This window comes from Balaenoptera acutorostrata, chromosome 7 (genome assembly GCF_949987535.1).
Source record: "Balaenoptera acutorostrata chromosome 7, mBalAcu1.1, whole genome shotgun sequence".
Taxonomy (NCBI): Eukaryota; Metazoa; Chordata; class Mammalia; order Artiodactyla; family Balaenopteridae; genus Balaenoptera; species Balaenoptera acutorostrata.
Window position 1 is genome coordinate 69103482 of NC_080070.1, and position 19156 is coordinate 69122637.

The 19156-nt window shown below is 37.6% G+C and overlaps 1 protein-coding gene across 1 annotated transcript in view; it reads right to left on the minus strand.

Moving 5' to 3' along the window:
* Positions 1-768: 768 nt before the first annotated feature.
* The window catches only part of DGKB (diacylglycerol kinase beta), a 708671-nt gene continuing 690283 nt past the window's right edge, over positions 769-19156 (minus strand). Inside the window, exon 26 of the mRNA XM_028164532.2 lies at positions 769-1296. Within this exon, the coding sequence (XP_028020333.2) occupies positions 1189-1296 (108 nt within the window). The 3' untranslated portion in view covers positions 769-1188. The remainder of the gene's footprint in view (positions 1297-19156) is intronic.

Consider the following 19156-nt stretch of genomic DNA (forward strand, 5'->3'; position numbering starts at 1 on the left):
AGTAGAGTAGGTGAGGGGGAGGGCGCAAATGCATGCATGATTACCTTCAATGAGCTCAATATTATTACAGGTATCAATTTATACTAGAAAGGAACTTATACAATCATTTACTTTCTCAAGTGTACTTAACTGATCCATTAAAAATTACAGACGTCTATACTTATAAATGACCAAAAAAGCAAGAAATCAGCCATTGAGCTTTGACTGTGTTGTATGGCTTATTGTCTGTGAAAAGTGAGAATTTTAATTATAATTAATGGGTAATTCACTCTCTTCCAGAGTTTTAGTCATCACAAAATTGCACATTAGAACCATAGATTTTCTCCACAATGCTTAATTAATTATGCATTAACCCATTTCTCTCGAAGCATCTTTTTCTGAATCTTTGGTGGGAAACACAGTTTATTAGGCACATAGTTTCAAACGTCTATTTGGTTACTGTTGTGATTAAGAATTTTCTTCTAAATTCACATGCAGAAGGGAATAAGGCTTGCCATGTTAACACACTTTACTGCCAAGTAACATGTTTTCACTTATGTCTGGAATTAAAAACAAAACCAAACAAACTAAAAACCACTTCCTACTTTTTAGCACAAGAATACTTTATACCTGATATCTTAAATTCCACTCAGAAGCATCAAGATATCGAAGAAAAACTATTTAGATACAGCAAGTAGACAACTATTTAACAAAACCTTTCAATTAAAAGCTTCTCCTCAACTCACAGGTCAAAGATCATTGATATACTGTTTGATTCTAAAGGGAAAAGTATAGCAATCTGCAATTATGATTATTGTAGCATTATTAAGTAGTGCTTATTAATAACTGGAATCACATTTCCCGTGATATTTCCTTTTTTTGTTGTACAGATTTTTTTTACAGGTTAGTAAATGGAAATTGGAGAAGCAATGGGTAGGAGACAAAAAAATTTATGGGAATGCATGCAACAAAAATAGGCAGTATCACTTCATGTAAACTTCTGCTTTCTTCATGCAAAGATGCTTATAAAAACTGAGACATTAAATTTTCTAATAGCTGAATTTTACATTAGCTCAGTAACAAAAACTGTTAAACCAATTCCATGATTTTGCATGAGCAGGAGACTTGAAATTGTTCAACGATTTCCAGCGTAAGTGTTCCATGGCCCAATTATGCTAATTAAATCTCTAAGAATGAAAAGATACAGGATTATTCCTTGCTTCGGTTTCTTGTTCTTTTGATGAGGGAGCAGAACAACCCAGTTTTTGGAGGAGGGCCCATCAGCATTGGGGCTTGGTTCTTGTGCATAATTTTTATCTAGGAGAAAAAAAGAGAAAGAGGGTAGAGTAATCTCCAGATACAACACCAATTTCTGAGAATCTCTGTTAAGGTTAATAATATCCCCTGAATTACTGAAACAGCACAAGTGTAAAATGTATTTTCAGAATTTCTATTATTTCAAAAATATTTTTAAGGAAGATAAGGTATGTATTTAAACTATATTCCAATGCTCAGGGTGCTACCAAGAAATTAAATTTAATTGAAATTACATTTTAAATATCATATTACTTCTAACCTCACTTGTAATAACACCCCCAAATTCCTTGTTTATGCCACATAATTATCTAGTATAATTTATTGACCATTAGTTATGTATTATTTACTTAAGATAGGAAAGGTTGCACCATTATAGTATTCAGAATCCCAGTTATAGCCCAACATCAAGATGTACTTGATATCAAGGCAAGCCTTATTCACTCTGCTAATCAGATTGTTTCTCTCTTTCAATATGAACTGCAAGGCTTAATTTCAAAACAATCATTACGAATGAAAGTCAAAAGTTAACATGCAAAAAAGGTCAGAAATGATGAACTAGCTTTCTAATTTGTTAATTAATTGGTAATAGAATAGAATCAAATATTGAAAAGCCTGCTTAAAACATTCTGAGAGACTGTTCTAGAGCTACTCTTTTTGAGTTCTTTGAAATAAAACTACGAATCACCTTAAATGAGACAACCTTAAAGTAGATGATGTCTGCAATTTTCTCTAATTCAAGTCTAAATTAGAGAAGACATTTTATGAATATATGCTATGCTCAAAGCTAATTGAAAGCAATTATCAAAGTGGCATTTTGTCTGTGACTTTAAGATACATTGTAAGATAATAAATGATTCTCATTATGTAATAAAAAGGTCACATCTTGCCTTTGGGCTAGTGATGCTAAGAGTTTTTCAAAAGCAATCTGAGACATTTTCTTTAGAGAACTGCCACTAAGATAAGAACCATCGCTTATTAAATATCAGTTGTCACCGGCACAGCACCCGCATCAGAGATGAGCATTTCTTTCAAAAAGAAACACCACCTCATTAAAAGCTGCAAAAATATAGCTCTTAAAGTGCATAGCTGACATTTTCAAGTTAAAATGAATATCCTTCACTTGTCATTGACTAATAGCAATGAAACAAAAAAAAAAAGTGGATGTCACGTGGACAGGATCATTAAAATCGGCACTGGGGCTGTTGGGAAATGGAGATTTCCTTCACAGTCTAGAAAGACAGAACTATGTTAAAAATCAGGATAAATGAACAACTCTTTATTTAACTCTGTTGGAATCAGGTTATTCTGGGAAGATTCAGTGTTCTTTGTACTGTAAAAATAAATTGCACCTGTAAAAGGCCACCAGGCTAAACCAGCCTCAAACTCTCTGGATATCTGATTTCATCTTATTTTATTTTTCTTATCTTATGAATTGGGGAATCAATAGCCAGATAGCTAAGATGCTAGAATGCACCTATCTATGTAGCTTGAAAAAGATCTCTACCAGATTTTCTCTCCTAATAATTCACTTTTAGATTACGCCCTACCTTATGCCATTGATTTTATACTCCTCTAGACTATAAAACCTAATACACCATCATTCACTCATTTATTCATTTCACAAAATGTATCAAGCCCCTACTATGCCTCAGACACTGTACCATGAACCTCTAATAAACAGACAAAGCACCATCTCTACTCCCAGTAAATTACAGTCAAGTAAGAAAGAGAAATTAAACAAGCACGTTCAATAGTGTTATAGATGCTGAAATACGAGGCTAAGCAGAAAGGCACTATTTTTTTTTTAATGCTGAAAATAAAAATGAATCTTTTTATACAAAAATGTCAGTTTAAAATGAGTACCTGACGATGCAGTTAACACATATTACTTATGTAATAACCTTAGATTCAAAGAGAACGTAAGTAGCTAAGGTAAGAAAATAAAGATTTGATTCACAGTTGCTGGACTAAATCCTTTAGAGGGTATGATACTATTAGGGCCTTTTGGAAAACAAGATCATTATTAACAAATTATTGTTGTTAAGATGTTGGAAGAAATATATCATTCTAGTCACAAAAGATTAGCATCAATTTATGACAAAGCATAGTCAAAATACCGCAACTTATTGTGTATGAGATTTTGTTTGCCCTTTGTATTTTTAAAGTTATTTGGATTTTGTTTGATCATAGCTATCTTTTTATTAATAATCCCTTTTAAAAGAAATCACATGTTGCTATTCCTTTGAAAAATAGCACAGTATCTCATTCAGTGCTCTTGACACAGTGGGACCCTTAATCCATGCTATTGACTAATTCGAATTCTAGGTTATAGTTTCAAAGCAGGATAATGGTCCTATTTTAAAAATTATCTGTAATCTATCTTCTTGGTTGTTTAAGCACTCCTATGGTCAAGGTACACAACTCTTTCTTTAATTTAACATTATTTCCGTACAAAATGCAATCTACATCTTTCTGTCTGTTATTCATAAAAATGAGAAACAATTGGCTGTTTTCCTCTTAGGGGAGATTACATGGAGGAAACTCGCACTCATGAGATGTCTAGTATGTATCCAGGCTCTGTGCATACATTACCTCATCGGATAATTATAGGTCTTTGTATATTTGAGCAGAGCAAAAACTACTGCATTAAGGATGAGAAAAATTCTAGTCCAGGTGAACTGTTGGTACTGTAGTCACAGAAAGTCCAGGTGAGGTTTCAGGAAGCTGTAGAGACTTAAGTGTAATTTAGGTTCAGATGGCCCGTGCTGGGGGAACCTGGTTAAGGGCGCCTCACCAGGCACGGGATAATGACTCAGATGCCTGTTTCAACTCCACATCCTTATATTTTTATTACTACTCTTTTTGAGAACCTGTTATCTACAAGAAAAACAATACGGAGTAAGGAGCAGATTTTATCCCCCAAAGATTCTATTATATTAAGTCTCAGCAATCTGAAAACACGAACCAAACATTAGGTTCTCTTTGAGTGTTTCCATTTTTTTAAGAGTCAGGTAGTTACTTCTTAGTTGTTTCTCAATACATCAAATATTTATGGAGCACCAGCTATGGGCAAGGCAGTTGGCAAGACTGTTTAGTTTGGAAGAGAACCTGAGATTATAATTGAGAGAGAATTGTGGGCACTCATAAGCAATGGTGATGGGGCTCCTAGGAGCTGGAATGGCTGTACGAAGGTCAAAGAGCATTGCTAAAAATGCAAGATAGATATTGTCAGAATTAGAATGATGTTCTATTAAAAACTCTTCATTTCTACTTATCATCTATTCCTCTGGAAAACAACAGCAGCAAAAGTCTCATGACTCTTTCTACTTCTATCTTCCTATTTCAAATTAAGATTGGACACATCTAAAAATATAAACAGAAAAAAAATGATTCAGTTTCAGTTTTATAATTATTCAATCTGAAAAAAAATTCACATATAGAAACCAGATGAAGGATTATAAGGCACAGTTTTCTTGTTTCTATGACATTGTCAGGGTTGCATGGTGTGACAGACAGCTCCACCTCATAATTGTAATATGACCAATAATAACAAGAATAAAAATAACAAGATTTGGCTTTTACTGTGTGCTGAGTATTATGCTAAGTGCTTTACAGACGTTATTCACATGCTGTTTCATCCACCTCTTTGAGGTGCTCTTGACAAAAGTCTACTCCCATAAAAGAAATACTATCAAAGAACATAGAATTGAAAAACGATGTCCTAAAAGGGACAGAAGAGAGGTTTATATCTTACAGTACACGGTGAACAGTGTCTAGTCCCACTAGACTTTTGTGTTCTCTCTGAAGACTTTTAGGTCAACTAAAATTGAGGAAGACTGGAAGGCCTTCCTGCACTCATTCTCCAAGCAGTATTTGGCCCAGCTCATTGCTATTTTCTTTCCTAGCTCCCTGTCTCTCAGCATCAAATATTCCTAATACTCTTCATTGTAAAGAGTAGTTATTTTTCTTCCTCATGTGATAGGAACACCCTACTTAACACCCAGTCCCTGAATGCCACATCTACCGAAGCAAGTGCTCATCAAAGCATCCTGATAAGATCGGAATAAAGGTGGATCTATTCTATCTTCAAGGAATTCTCATACCTAATATCAAAAGAATATTTTTTTCATAATTTTTAAAATATATTATCTAATTTTACCCTCTCAACAACCCTGGGAGGTAGGTGTCAACACCCTTATTTTACAATACAGGACAGGAACTTAGGTTCTGTAACTTGCACTACACCACTCAAGTTGGTAAGGGCAAGAGCTGGGTTTGGAAAGCTGACTCTCAAATCTCCCAAGCACTCCTTGTTAATTCCCACCTCTGCACTTCTGTGTCAATTAGTGCTTTGGAGAACCTTCCCTCAAACTTTGACCCTTGTCCTGCCCAGCTCAAATAACACATTATTTTGAGATTTCAAAGCACAGTGAGATAAAGAAGATTCTAAATGCCCTCTGAGAGGAAAAACAGGTCACTTACAGAAAAATAAAAATCAGCATGGCATTAAGCTTCTCAAAAACATGAGTGGTAGAAGAAAATGGAGAAACACCTTCAAACCCCAGAAGAAAAGTTAATTTTATCTTAGAATTCTATACTTAGTCAATGGATTGATTAAATGCAAGGGTACAATGATGATATTTTCATTCATAAAAGGATCTAGAGAGTTTACCATTTATATGTCCCTTAAAACATATTTGAGGGTGTTCCCCAGCAGAACAGATGCGTGAGCTAAGAAACGTTAAAAAAACAGAGGGTCACATTGACAACACCAAACGCTGGTGAGGATGTGGAGCAACAGGAACTCCCATGCATAGGTGCTGGGAATGCAAAATGGCGCAGTCACTTTGGAAGACAGTATGGAGGTTTCTTACAAAACTAAATATACTCTTATCCTATGATCCAGTGTTTGCACTCTTGGGATTTAACCAAAAAAGCTGAAAACTTATGTCTGCACAAAAACCTGTACACAGATGTCTGCAGCAGCTTTTTTCATAACTGCCAACACTTGGAAGCAACCAAGAGGCCCTTCAGTAGGTGAACGGATATATAAACTGTGGTATATCCAGACAAAGGAATATTATTCAGTGCTAAAAAGAAATGACCTATCAAGCCATGAAAAGACATGGAGGAATCTTAAATGCATATTATTAAGTGAAAGACGTCAATGTGAGAAGGCTGCATCCTGTATGATTCCAATTATATGACATTCTAGAGAAGGGAAAACTATGGGGACAGTAAAAAGATAAGTGGTTGCCAGGGTTTATGGGGGAGAGTGATGAATAGATGAAGCACAGAGGATTTTTAGGGCAGTGAAAATATTCTTTAGGATGTTATAATGATGGATACAAGACATTACACATTTGTCCAAGCCCATAGAATGAACAACACCAAGAGTGAACCCTAGTGCAAACTATAGACTTTGGATGATTATGATGTGTCAATGTAGGTTCATTGATTATAACAAAGATACCATTTCGGTGGGGAATTCTGCTAGTGGGGAGGCTATGTATGTCGGGTGGTGGGAGGTATATGGGGAATCTCTGTACCTTCATCTCAATTTTATGGCAAACCTAAAAGTGCTGTAAAAATTAAGTTTATTAAAAACAACAGTAACAACAAAAAGAGTATCCAACTGAGACCCAGGATGAGAGATCTACAAGAAACCTAGCAAGAAATCTGCAGGGAAGGGCTTCTGCCATATAAAGAAGGGAGTGGGGATAATAGATTAATTGATACCATGTAGTTTTTAAAAAATGAGAATTATTATAATGATGACTTTACAAACAAAGAAAAAAGAGATTATAAAAGCTTTAAAGGAAAGAAAATGTAATTGTGTGTCAGTACTTGGTTCTACAGTTGACAACATTTTCATAATCTCAATCATTACATGTTTTATATTGATTTAAATAAAATTTTTCTTCAGAAGCAGAACAGCATACTGGTTAAAAATCAGACTGCCAGGGTCCACCACTTCCTATCTGGAGACTTTGGGCAGATGACTATAATTCATTTCTCTCATCAATACTGTAGAGACTTTGGGATTCCCTGGTGGCACAGTGGTTAAGAATCTGCCTGCCAATGCAGGGGACAGGGGTTCAAGCCCTGGCCCGGGAAGATCCCACATGCCACAGAGCAACTAAGCCCATGTGCCACAACTTCTGAGCCTGTGCTCTAGAGCCCATGAGCCACAACTACTGAGCCCGTATGCCACAACTACTGAAGCCTGCGTGCCTAGAGCCCATGCTCTGCAACAAGAGAAGCCACTGCAATGAGAAGTTCGTGCACCACAACGAAGAGTAGCCCCCGCTTGCCACAACTAAAGCCCACGCACAGCAACAAAGACCCAATGCAGCCAAAAATAAATAAATAAATAAATAAATAAATAATATAAAGTTCCATTAAAAAAAAATACTATAGAGACTTTAATATAGTGTCCATTCAATTGGTTTCTTGTAAGGACTAAATGAATCAGTGTACACAAAATGCTTAGAATGTTACCTGGCACATAAAAATCACTCAGTACATATTAACTATTAGTTAAGAGTTAAATGGAGTAATGTAAGAGTATTAAAAACCACTTTCTATAGCATAAATTAAGTAGAATATACCTAAAACTATTAAGTCAAAAAAATTACAGCAAAGCACATTGTTTACAGACATGCAGTAAACAATCAGAAGAGACAGCCAAAGAATCAAAGAGTGGACTTGGTGACACAGAAATGATGGGAGAGAGGCTAGCCATTTTTCTTGGAATGCTATACATTCTGGTTTTCTTAATATGCACATATTATTTTGATATGAGTGTTAAAAAAATTAACAATGAGGGGACCTTCAAGATGGCAGAGGAGTAAGACGTGGAGATCACCATCATCCCCACAAATACATCAAAAATACATCTACATGTGGAACAACTCCTACAGAACACCTACTGAATGCTGGCAGAAGACCTCAGACTTCCCAAAAGGCAAGAAAATGCCCACGTACCTGGGTAGGGCAAAAGAAAAAAGAAAAAACAGAGACAAAAGAATAGGGATGTGACCTGAAACTCTGGGAGGGAGCTGTGAAGGAGGAAAAATTTCCACACACTAGGAAGCCCCTTCACTGGTGGAGACGGGGGTGGGCAGGGGGAAGCTGTGGAGCCATGGAGGACAGTGCAGCAACAGGGGTGCAGAGGGCAAAGCTGAGATATTTCCGCACAGAGGATCAGTGTCGAGCAGCACTCACCAGCCTGAGATGCTTGTCTGCTCACCCACTGGGGCGGGTGGGGGCTGGGAGCTGAGGCTCAGGCTTCAGAGGTCAGATCCCAGGGAGAGGACTGGGGTTGGCTGCGTGAACACAGCCTGAAGGGGGCTAGTGTGCCACGGCTAGCCGGGAGGGAGTCTGGGAAAAAGTCTGGACCTGCCTAAGAGGCAAGAGACCATTGTTTCGGGGTGTGTGAGGAGAGGGGATTTACAGCACTGCCTAAACAAGCTTCGCAGACAGGCGTGAGCCGCGGCTATCAGCTCAGACACCAGAAATGGGCATGAAATGCTAAGGCTGCTGCTGCAGCCAACAAGAAGCCTGTGTGCAAGCACAGGTCACTATCCACACCTCCCCTGCTGGGAGCCTGTGCAGCCCTCCACTGCCAGGGTCCCGTAAACTAGGGACAACTTCCCCGGAAAACACAGGGCACACCCCAGGCTGTTGCAACGTCAGACTGGCCTCTGCCACCACAGGCTCGCCCTGCATTCCAATTATGACTACCGTACCCCTCCCTCCCCCTGAACTGAACGACCAAGAGCCCCCTAATCAGCCGTTGCTTTAACCCCTTCCTGTCTGGGTGGGGAACAGATGCCTGAGGGTGACCTACACACAGAGGCGGGGCCAAATCCAAAGCTGAACCTCAGGAGCCGTGCGAACAAAGAAGAGAAAGGGAAATCTCTCCCAGCAGCCTCAGGAGCAGCAGATTAAATATCCACAATCAACTTGATGTACCCTGCATCTGTGGAACACCTGAACAGACAACAAATCATCCCAAAACTGTGGCAGTGGACTTTGGGAGAAACTGTAGACTTGGGGTTTGCTGTCTGCGACTGACTTGTTTCTGATTTTTATGTTTATCTTAGTTTAGTGTTTAGCGCTTATTATCATTGGTGGATTTCTTTATTGGTTTTGTGGCTCTCTTTTTTAAAATTATTATTATTTTTTATTTACAAAATTTTTTTTTCTTTTTTAAATTAATTTCTTTTCTTTTTTTTTTTCTTTTGCTCTCCCTTTTCTTCTGAGCCGTGTTGCTGACAGGGTCTTGGTGCTCCAGCTTGGTGTCAGGCCAGAGCCTCTGAGGTTGGAGAGCCAAGTTCAGGACGCTGGACCACCAGAGAACTCCCAGCCCCATGTAATATCAATCTGCGAGAGCTCTCCCAGAGATCTCTGTCTCAACGCTAATACCCAGCTCCACCCAACAGCCAGCAAACTCCACTGCTGGACACTCCACACCAAACAACTAGCAAGACAGGAACATAACCGCACCCATTAGCAGAGAGGCTGCATAAAATCACAACTTCACAGAAACCCCAAACACACCACCGGACATGGCCCTGCCCACCAGAATGATAAGATCCAGCCCCAACCACCAGAACACAGGCACCAGTCCCCTCTACCAGGAAGCCTACACAAGCCACTGAACCAACCTCACCCACAAGGGGCAGACACCAAAAACAATGGGAACTACAAACATGCAGCCTGTGAAAAGGAGACCCCAAACACAGTAAGTTAAACAAAATGAGAAGACAGAGAAATATGCAGCAGATGAAGGAGCAAGGTAAAAACCCACCAGACCAAACAAATGAAGAGGAAATAGGCAGTCTACCTGAAGAAGAATTCAGAAAAATGATAGTAAAGATGATCCATAATCTTGGAAATAGAATGGAGAAAATACAAGAAATACTTAACAAGGACCTAGAAGAACTAAAGAGCAAACAAACAAGGATGAAGAACACAATAAATGAAATTAAAGATTCTCTAGAAGGAATCAACAGCAGAATAACTGAGGCAGAAGAACAGATAAGTGACCTGGAAGATAAAATACTGGAAATAACTACCTCAGAGCAGAATAAAGAAAAAAGAATGAAAAGAATTGAGGACAGTCTCAGAGACCTCTGGGACAACATTAAATGCACCAACATTTGAATAATAGGGGTCCCAGAAGAAGAAGAGAAAAAGAAAAGGGCTGAGAAAATATTTGAAGAGCTTTTAGTTGAAAACTTCCCTAACATGGGAAAGGAAACAGTCAATCAAGTCCAGGAAGTGCAGAGAGTCCCATACAGGACAAATCCAAGGAGAAACACACCAAGACACATATGAATCAAACTATCAAAAATTAAATACACAGAAAAAATATTAAAAGCAGCAAATAACATACAAGGGAATCCCCATAAGGTTAACAGCTGACCTTTCAGTAGAAACTCTGCAAGCGAGAAGGGAGTGGCAGAACATATTTAAAGTAATAAAAGGGAAAAACCTACAACCAACATTACTCTATCCAGCAAGGATCTCATTCAGATTCTATAGAGAAATTAAAACCTTTACAGACAAGCAAAAGTTAAGAGAATTCAGCACCACCAAATCTGCATTACAATAAACACTAAAGGAACTTCTCTAGGAAGGAAACACAAGAGAAGGAAAAGACCTACTATAACAAACCCAAAACAGTAAAGAAAATGGTAATAGGAACATACATATCATAATTACCTTAAATGTAAATGGATTAAATGCTCCAACCAAAAGAAATAGACTGGTTGAATGGATACAAAAGCAAGACCTATATATATGCTGTCTACAAGAGACCCACTTCAGACCTAGAGACACACACAGACTGAAAGTGAGGGGATGGAAAAATATAGTCCATGCAAATGGAAATCAAAAGAAAGCTAGAGTAGCAATTCTCATATCAGAAAAAATAGACTTTAAAATAAAGAATGTTACAAGAGACAAAGAAGGACACTACATAGTGATCAAGGGATCAATCCAAGAAGAAAATAGAACAATTGTAAATATTTATGCACCCAACATAGGAGCACCTCAATATATAAGGCAAATGCTAACAGCCATAATAGGGGAAATTGACAGTAACACAATCATAGTAGGGGACTTTAACACCCCACTTTCACCAACGGACAGATCATCCAATATGAAAATAAATAAGGAAACACAAGCTTTAAATGACCCAACAGACCACATAGACCTAATTGATATTTATAGGACATGCCATCCAAAAACAACAGAATACACTTTCTTCTGAAGGCTCATGGAACATTCTCCAGGATAGACCATATCTTGGGTCACAAATCAAGCCTTGGTAAATTTAAGAAAACTGAAATCATATCAAGTATCTTTTCTGACCACAACGCTATGAGACTAGATATCAATTACAGGAAAAAAATCTGTAAAAAATACAAACACATGGAGGTCAAACGATATGCTACTAAATAACCAAGAGATCACTGAAGAAATCAAAAGGAAATCAAAAAAAACCTAGAAACAAATGACAATGAAAACACATTGACCCAAAACCTATGGAATGCAGCAAAAGCAGTCGTAAGAGGGAAGTTTATAGCAATACAATCCTACCTCAAGAAACAAGAAAACTCTCAAATAAACAACCTAACCTTACACCTAAAGCAATTAGAGAAAGAGGAACAAAAAAACCCCAAAGTTAGCAGAAGGAAAGAATCTTAAAGATCAGATCAGAAATAAATGAAAAAGAAATGAAGGAAACGATAGCAAAGATCAATAAAACTAAAAGCTGGTTCTTTGAGAAGATAAACAAAACTGAAAAACCATTAGCCAGACTCATCAAGAAAAAAAGGGAGAAGACTCAAATTAATAGAATTAGAAATGAAAAAGTAGAAGTAACAACTGACACTGCAGAAATACAGAGGATCATGAGAGATTACTACAAGCAACTATATGCCAATAAAATGGACAACCTGGAAGAAATGGATAAATTCGTAGAAAAGCACAACCTTTCTGGTTCTTCCTGAACCAGGAAGAAATAGAAAATATAAACAGACCAATCACAAGCACTGAAATTGACACTGTGATTAAAAATCTTCCAACAAACAAAAGCCCAGGGCTTCACAGGTGAATTCTATCAAACATTTAGAGAAGAGCTAGCACCTATCCTTCTCAAACTCTTCCAAAATATAGCAGAGGGAAAACCACTCTTAAACTTATTCTTCAGGCCACCATCACCCTGATACCAACACCAGACAAAGATGTCACAAAAAAAGAAAACTACAGGCCAATATCACTGATGAACATAGATGCAAAAATCCTCAACAAAGTACTAGCAAACAGAATCCAACAGTACATTAAACGGATCATACACCATGATCAAGTGGGGTTTATCCCAGGAATGCAAGAATTCTTCAATATACGCAAATCAATCAATGTGATACACCATATTAACAAACTGAAGGATAAAAACCATATGACAATCTCAATAGATGCAGAAAAAGCTTTTGACAAAATTCAACACCTACTTATGATAAAAACTCTCCAGAAAGTAGGCTTAGAGGGAACCTACCTTAACATAATAAAGGCCATATATGACAAACCCACAGCCAACATCGTTCTCTATGGTGAGAAACTGTAAGCATTTCCACTAAGATGAGGAACAAGATGAGGTTTCCCATTCTCACTGCTAGTATTCAACATAGTTTTGGAAGTTTTAGCCACAGCAATCAGAGAAGAAAAAGAAATAAAAGGAATCCCAATCGGAAAAGAATAAGTAAAACTGTCAGTTTGCAGATGACATGATACTATACATAGAGAATCCTAAAGATGCTACCAGAATACTACTAGAGCTAATCAATGAATTTGGTTGAGTAGCAGGATACAAAATTAATGTACAGAAATTTCTTGCATTCCTATACACTAATGATGAAAAACCTGAAAGAGAAATTAAGGAAACACTCCCATTTACCAATGCAACAAAAAGAATAAAATATCTAGGAATAAACCTGCCTAAGGAGACAGAAGACCTGTATGCAGAAAACTCTAAGACACTGATGAAAGAAATTAAAGATGATACAAACAGATGGGGCGATATACCATGTTCTTGGATTGGAAGAATCAATATTGTGAAAATGACTCTACTACCCAAAGCAATCTACAGATTCAATGCAATCCCTGTCAAACTACCAATGGCATTCTTCACAGAACTAGGACAAAAAATTTCACAGTTTGTATGGAAACACAAAAGACCCCGAACAGTGAAAGCAATCTTGAGAAAGAAAAACGGAGCTGGAGGAATCACTCTCCATGACTTCAGACTATACTACAAAGCTACAATAATCAAGACAGTATGGTACTGGCACAAAAACAGAAATATAGATCAATGGAACAGGATACAAAGTCCAGAGAGAAACCCAAGCACATATGGTCACCTTATCTTTGATAGAGGAGGCAAGAGTATACAATGGAGAAAAGACAGCCTCTTTAATAAGTGGTGCTGGGAAAACTGGACAGCTACATGTAAAAGAATGAAATTAGAACACTTCCTAACACCATACACAAAAATAAACTCAAAATGGATTAAAGACCTAAATCTAAGGCCAGACACTACAAATCTCTTAGTGGAAAACATAGGTAGAACACTCTATGACATAAATCACAGCAAGATCCTTTTTGACCCACCCGCTAGAGAAATGGAAATAAAAACAAAAATAAACAAATAGGACCTAATGAAACTTAAAGTCTTTTGAACAGCAAAGGAAACCATAAACAAGACGAAAAGACAACCCTCAGAATGGGAGAAAACATTTGCAAACGAAGCAACTGACAAAGGATTAATCTCCAAAATATACAAGTAGCTCATGCAGCTCAATATCAAAAAAACAGACAACCCAATCCAAAAATGGGCAGAAGACCTAAACAGACATTTCTCCAAAGAAGATATACAGATGGCCAAGAAACACATGAAAGGATGCTCAACATCACTAATCATTAGAGAAATGCAAATCAAAACTACAATGATGTATCACCTCACACAGGTAAGAATGGCCATCATCAAAAAAATCTACAAACAAAAAAAAAATCTACAAACAAAAAAGGCTGGAGAGGGTGTGGAGAAAAGGGAACCCTCCTGCACTGTTGGTGGGAATGTAAGTTCATACAGCCACTATGGAGAATAGTATGGAGGTTCCTTAAAAAACTAAAAATAGGGCTTCCCTGGTGGCGCAGTGGTTGAGCATCTGCCTACCAATGCAGGGGACACGAGTTCGAGCCCTGGTCTGGGAAGATCCCACATGCCGCGGAGCAGCTAGGCCCGTGAGCCACAACTACTGAGCCTGTGCATCTGGAGCCTGTGCTCCACAACAAGAGAGGCTGCAATGATGAGAGGCCCGCGCACCGCGATGAAGAGTGGCCCCCACTTGCCGCAACTAGAGAAAGCCCTCGCACAGAAACGAAGACCCAACACAGCCATAAAGAAAGAAAGAAAGAAAGAAAGAATCCTGGTCAAAAAAGATGATGATTTACTTTAAAAAAAAAAAAACAAAAACTAAAAATAGAACTACCCTATGACCCAGCAATCCCACTACTGGGCATATACCCTGAGAAAACCATAATTCGAAAAGAGTCATGTACCACAATGTTCATTGCAGCTCTATTTACAATAGCCAGGACATGGTAGCAACCCAAGTGTCCATCGACAGATGAACGGATAAAGAAGATGTGGCACATATATACAATGGAATATTACTCAGCCATAAAAAGAAACGAAATTGAGTTATTTGTAGTGAGGTGGATGGACCTGGAGTCTGTCATACAGAGTGAAGTAAGTCAGAAAGAGAAAAACATATACCGTATGCTAACACATGTATATGGAATCTAAAAAAAAATGGTTCTCATGAACCTAGGGGCAGGACAGGAATAAAGATGCAGATGTACGGAATGGACCTGAGGACACGGGGAGGGGGAAAGGTAAACTGGGACAAAGTGAGAAAGTAGCATTGACATATATACACTACCAAATGTAAAACAGATATCAGTGGGAAGCAGCCGCATAGCACAGGGAGATCAGCTCAGTGCTTTGTGACCACCTAGAGGGGTGGGATAGGGAGGGTGGGAGGGAGACGCAAGAGGGAGGGGATATGGGGATATGTGTATACATACAGGTGATTCACTTTGTTATACAGCAGAAACTAACAGAACATTGTAATGTAAAGCAATTATACTCCAATAAAGATGTTAAAAATAAAAATTAAAAAATTGAAAAGGAAGAAAAAATAGAGCCACAGACAATTAAAAAAAAAAAAATTAACAACAGCAAAAGCAAAAATCCCTCTGTAGTGAACTCTCTTCCTCTCTAATGCTTTGGTTCTCCTAATGTGGTTCACAAACCAGGAACACAGACTTCATTGCTAGAAATGAAGACTCCCAGTCCCACCCCAGACCTGAATCAGATTCTGCTTTGTAACAAGATCCCTAGGTGATTCACATGCATGCTTAAGTTTGGGAAGCCCTGGTGTATTTGTCATTTACTTCTCTTTCTAAAGGGTAACACCTATCAGAATCTGACTGACTGACTAAAGGAATGACCAGCACCTTCTTATACTCACCCCCCAAACATATGGCTGAAAGCTAGTATCAATGGAACCAAATAACCTAATTTAACTCAGGTTTAATTAGCCTTATTGTTAATCTACTAGGTACCAGCTTATTTCAGCTTAGTACTGGCGATTCCAAGTTGAACAGATACTTTTTAAAACATAACTGAGGTGCACCTAGTCAAATGATGGTAACATATGCAGTGGTAGGATGTAACACGCATTGTGCTATGGAGGTATTCTCAGAGTGCAATGCGAGCACAAAACAATGCCATTTAGATCATGGGGGAAGAAGCGGACGTAAAAACTGAGTCTCAGCAGCATTTCTCTGGAAGTGTAGCTTAGGGGCTGCGTGCCATAACAGAGACAGGGAGATCGGACGGGAGGTGAATAAAATAATCTAGAAAGAAGTAAAATGGATTTTACTTGCAGCAGTGGCAATGGGGATAGAATACAGGGCAGACTTGAGAGATAGCAAGGAGGTACAATCTGCAGGACATGATGGATGTGTGGAGTATTGGAAAAGAGAAAGATTCTAGTATGACTTTCATGCTTTTAGCTTTGTTTGCTGTGTGTGTGTGTGGTGGTGGTTTTTTATAGAAAGAGATGTATTTTTGGCAGGAGTGAGAACCAGGAAGTTAGTGAACTCTGTTGAGTGTGACATTCTAAAGGAGCTGCTTAGTGTCTTCGGGATATGAAAGTCTGGTGTTCAGAAGGGAGAACAGGTCTCGAGACAGATTTGGGTGTAACAATCCTATAAATAACATCATCCATTGAAAAGAGATTACTAAAGGACAAATGTGTATCAAATGTGAATATCAGACATTAGACTGCATAACGGGGGAACATGGACATATAATAGTGAAGTAGGAGTGAGATACTATGAAAGAATATGCAGACAAGTAGCCAGGGAGGTAGGAGAAAAAAAAAGGAAAGAAGTACCATCATACAAACATTTCCAATCAATCTTCAGAGAGGCCTATTCTTCTTCTATTAATGAGGGTGAGACCTTCAAATTACATGTATCTAGGCTAGGCATGCCTCCATTTGTCACAATCGTTTGCATATAAGTGATGTAAACTACTAAACTGTTTATATTAATTCTAAATCTAGAAATCATATTTGAGAGTTATATACTATAGGATGTTTATGCAATTTAGGGGTTGGCAAGCATTTTCTGTAAAGGTCTATATGGTAAATATTTTAGGCTTTGTGGTCTATGAGGTCTCTACCACTGTAGCACGAAAGTATCCACAGACTAAATGTAAATAAATGGATGTGACTGTGTTCCAGTAAAACCTTACGTATGGAAACTAAAATCTGAATTTCATGTAATTTTAACATTATGAACTATTATTATTCTTTTGATTTTTTTTCAACCATTTAGAAATGCAAAAATATATTCTTAAGTCTTTGACTATGCAAAAACAGGTAGCTGTGCAGATCTGGCCCAAAGATCATTACCTGCTGACCTCTGATGCAATTACAGTCAAATACTGAAAATTGCATCTAGAATTATGAGGCATAAGGTGGAAGAAAGCAATTTTAATTTAAAATTATGACTTAATTGGTCAATAGCTAAAAGATGAATAAAAAGTGGAAATAGTTTCAAATGGCATGTCTTTGCTATACTGAGTGCCACCATTGAGAATTCCTTCTGTGAAAATTCTGAATTAGAACATATACTAGCTTTCCCAATTTTGGTAACATATCAACTGATCAAATTTGGCTTAAATGTTTAATCCCTTTATTGCTTTGCACCAGGGTGGGCTTAATAATATGGTGTTTCTTAGAAAGTACATCAGCAGGTAGCATTTTCCTTTTTAAATATTCTCCCCATATCTAGCCAAAATTTTCTTTCCCTGATTCACCTCTTTAAGAGTTTATTATCACTGGATTTATTCAGCTACCTGAAAAATGAATGGGGTTTTCAGAGCAAAATAAATGCCATAAAGTATCTGTGGGGAAGGAAAGCTTAATTTAGCAATTACCTGGAACATTATAAGTTACCTAGCTTGATTCTGGAGTAAGACTGTCTCTTTCCAATAATGGAAACCATTTTGAATTCATGCATGTAGCTGAGCCATATGACAGCAGGAATAAAGAGCACGCTAAAATTTTCAGGTCCATAACTGCCAAAAAGCAAAGCAATGAAACATAACAATTTTCTAAAATCCCTGTGCCAGCTTCTTTATGATTCCAGCCATTATTTTCTGGAATGATAGTAATTTCCAAGTTTAATGTCAAAGTCTTTGATCTAACAACAGATTCACAGAAATCATTGTGAAGATGTACAATAAAATCTCTAACAAATGGGTTTGAGAGGTTTACTTGCTGATTAAATTCACAGGAATTCTAAATAGGTATGGTAATGAGAAAAGAGAAACTTTCTCCTGAAAGTGATGGGCTATTTGACCACATTGCACGGGAAATATTCATACCTGGATTTGAAATCTCTTTTAAGATATAAATTTGGTTCTCCTTTTATTTTATGGTTGTAAGTTGGTTACCACGGAAGGTCAATGACATTTTTTAAAATGTTTTTATAATTTTAATGTCTTTACAGAAAAATTATATCCACAACTTTAACACAGTAACTATTTTTCTTTGCCTAGGGTCTCTCCAAATATTTTGTCATGTGGGAAAAAAGAAACAAAAACTTTAAAAAAGAACAAAACAATAAAAAAATTCTCCTCTTTGACTACAGCCAGAGAATATTAGCAATATAGTCACAACTTGTGATTCTACTTCTTCATAATATTTCATATATCCTTTTTTCCATGGTTTTTTCACATAGCATTGGGGTTAAGATTATGGATTCAGGACATGAGGCAAGGGTTTGAGTGCCAGCTTGGCCACTGGCCAAAGGATCTAACATTTTTGAGCCTCAGTCTCTATTTACTAAATGAGGATAATGATACACCTACTTAAAAAGACCACTACAAGTACCAAAAGAGGCTATGCCTGTCATTTATGTGCTTAATAACTGTTACCTATTATTTTTAACATAATTATGTTTGGTCCAATGGAAAACACATTCTGCTAACCTCTCTCCCGTCTGAGACAACAAGGCTTTTGGGATTCCTTGGGTGACACTGAGAGATGACATTTACGGCCAACTGCCTTCTCTCTGAGGCCAGAAGCACCTGGTAGGATTTCAGTCACATGCCAGGCTCCAGGTCTACCCAAAGGAAAGACTAGAAAAAAATCCATGTCAGACATTTACTAACCCACAGAAAGTATGGGTGTTTTAAACCAAGGGAGAT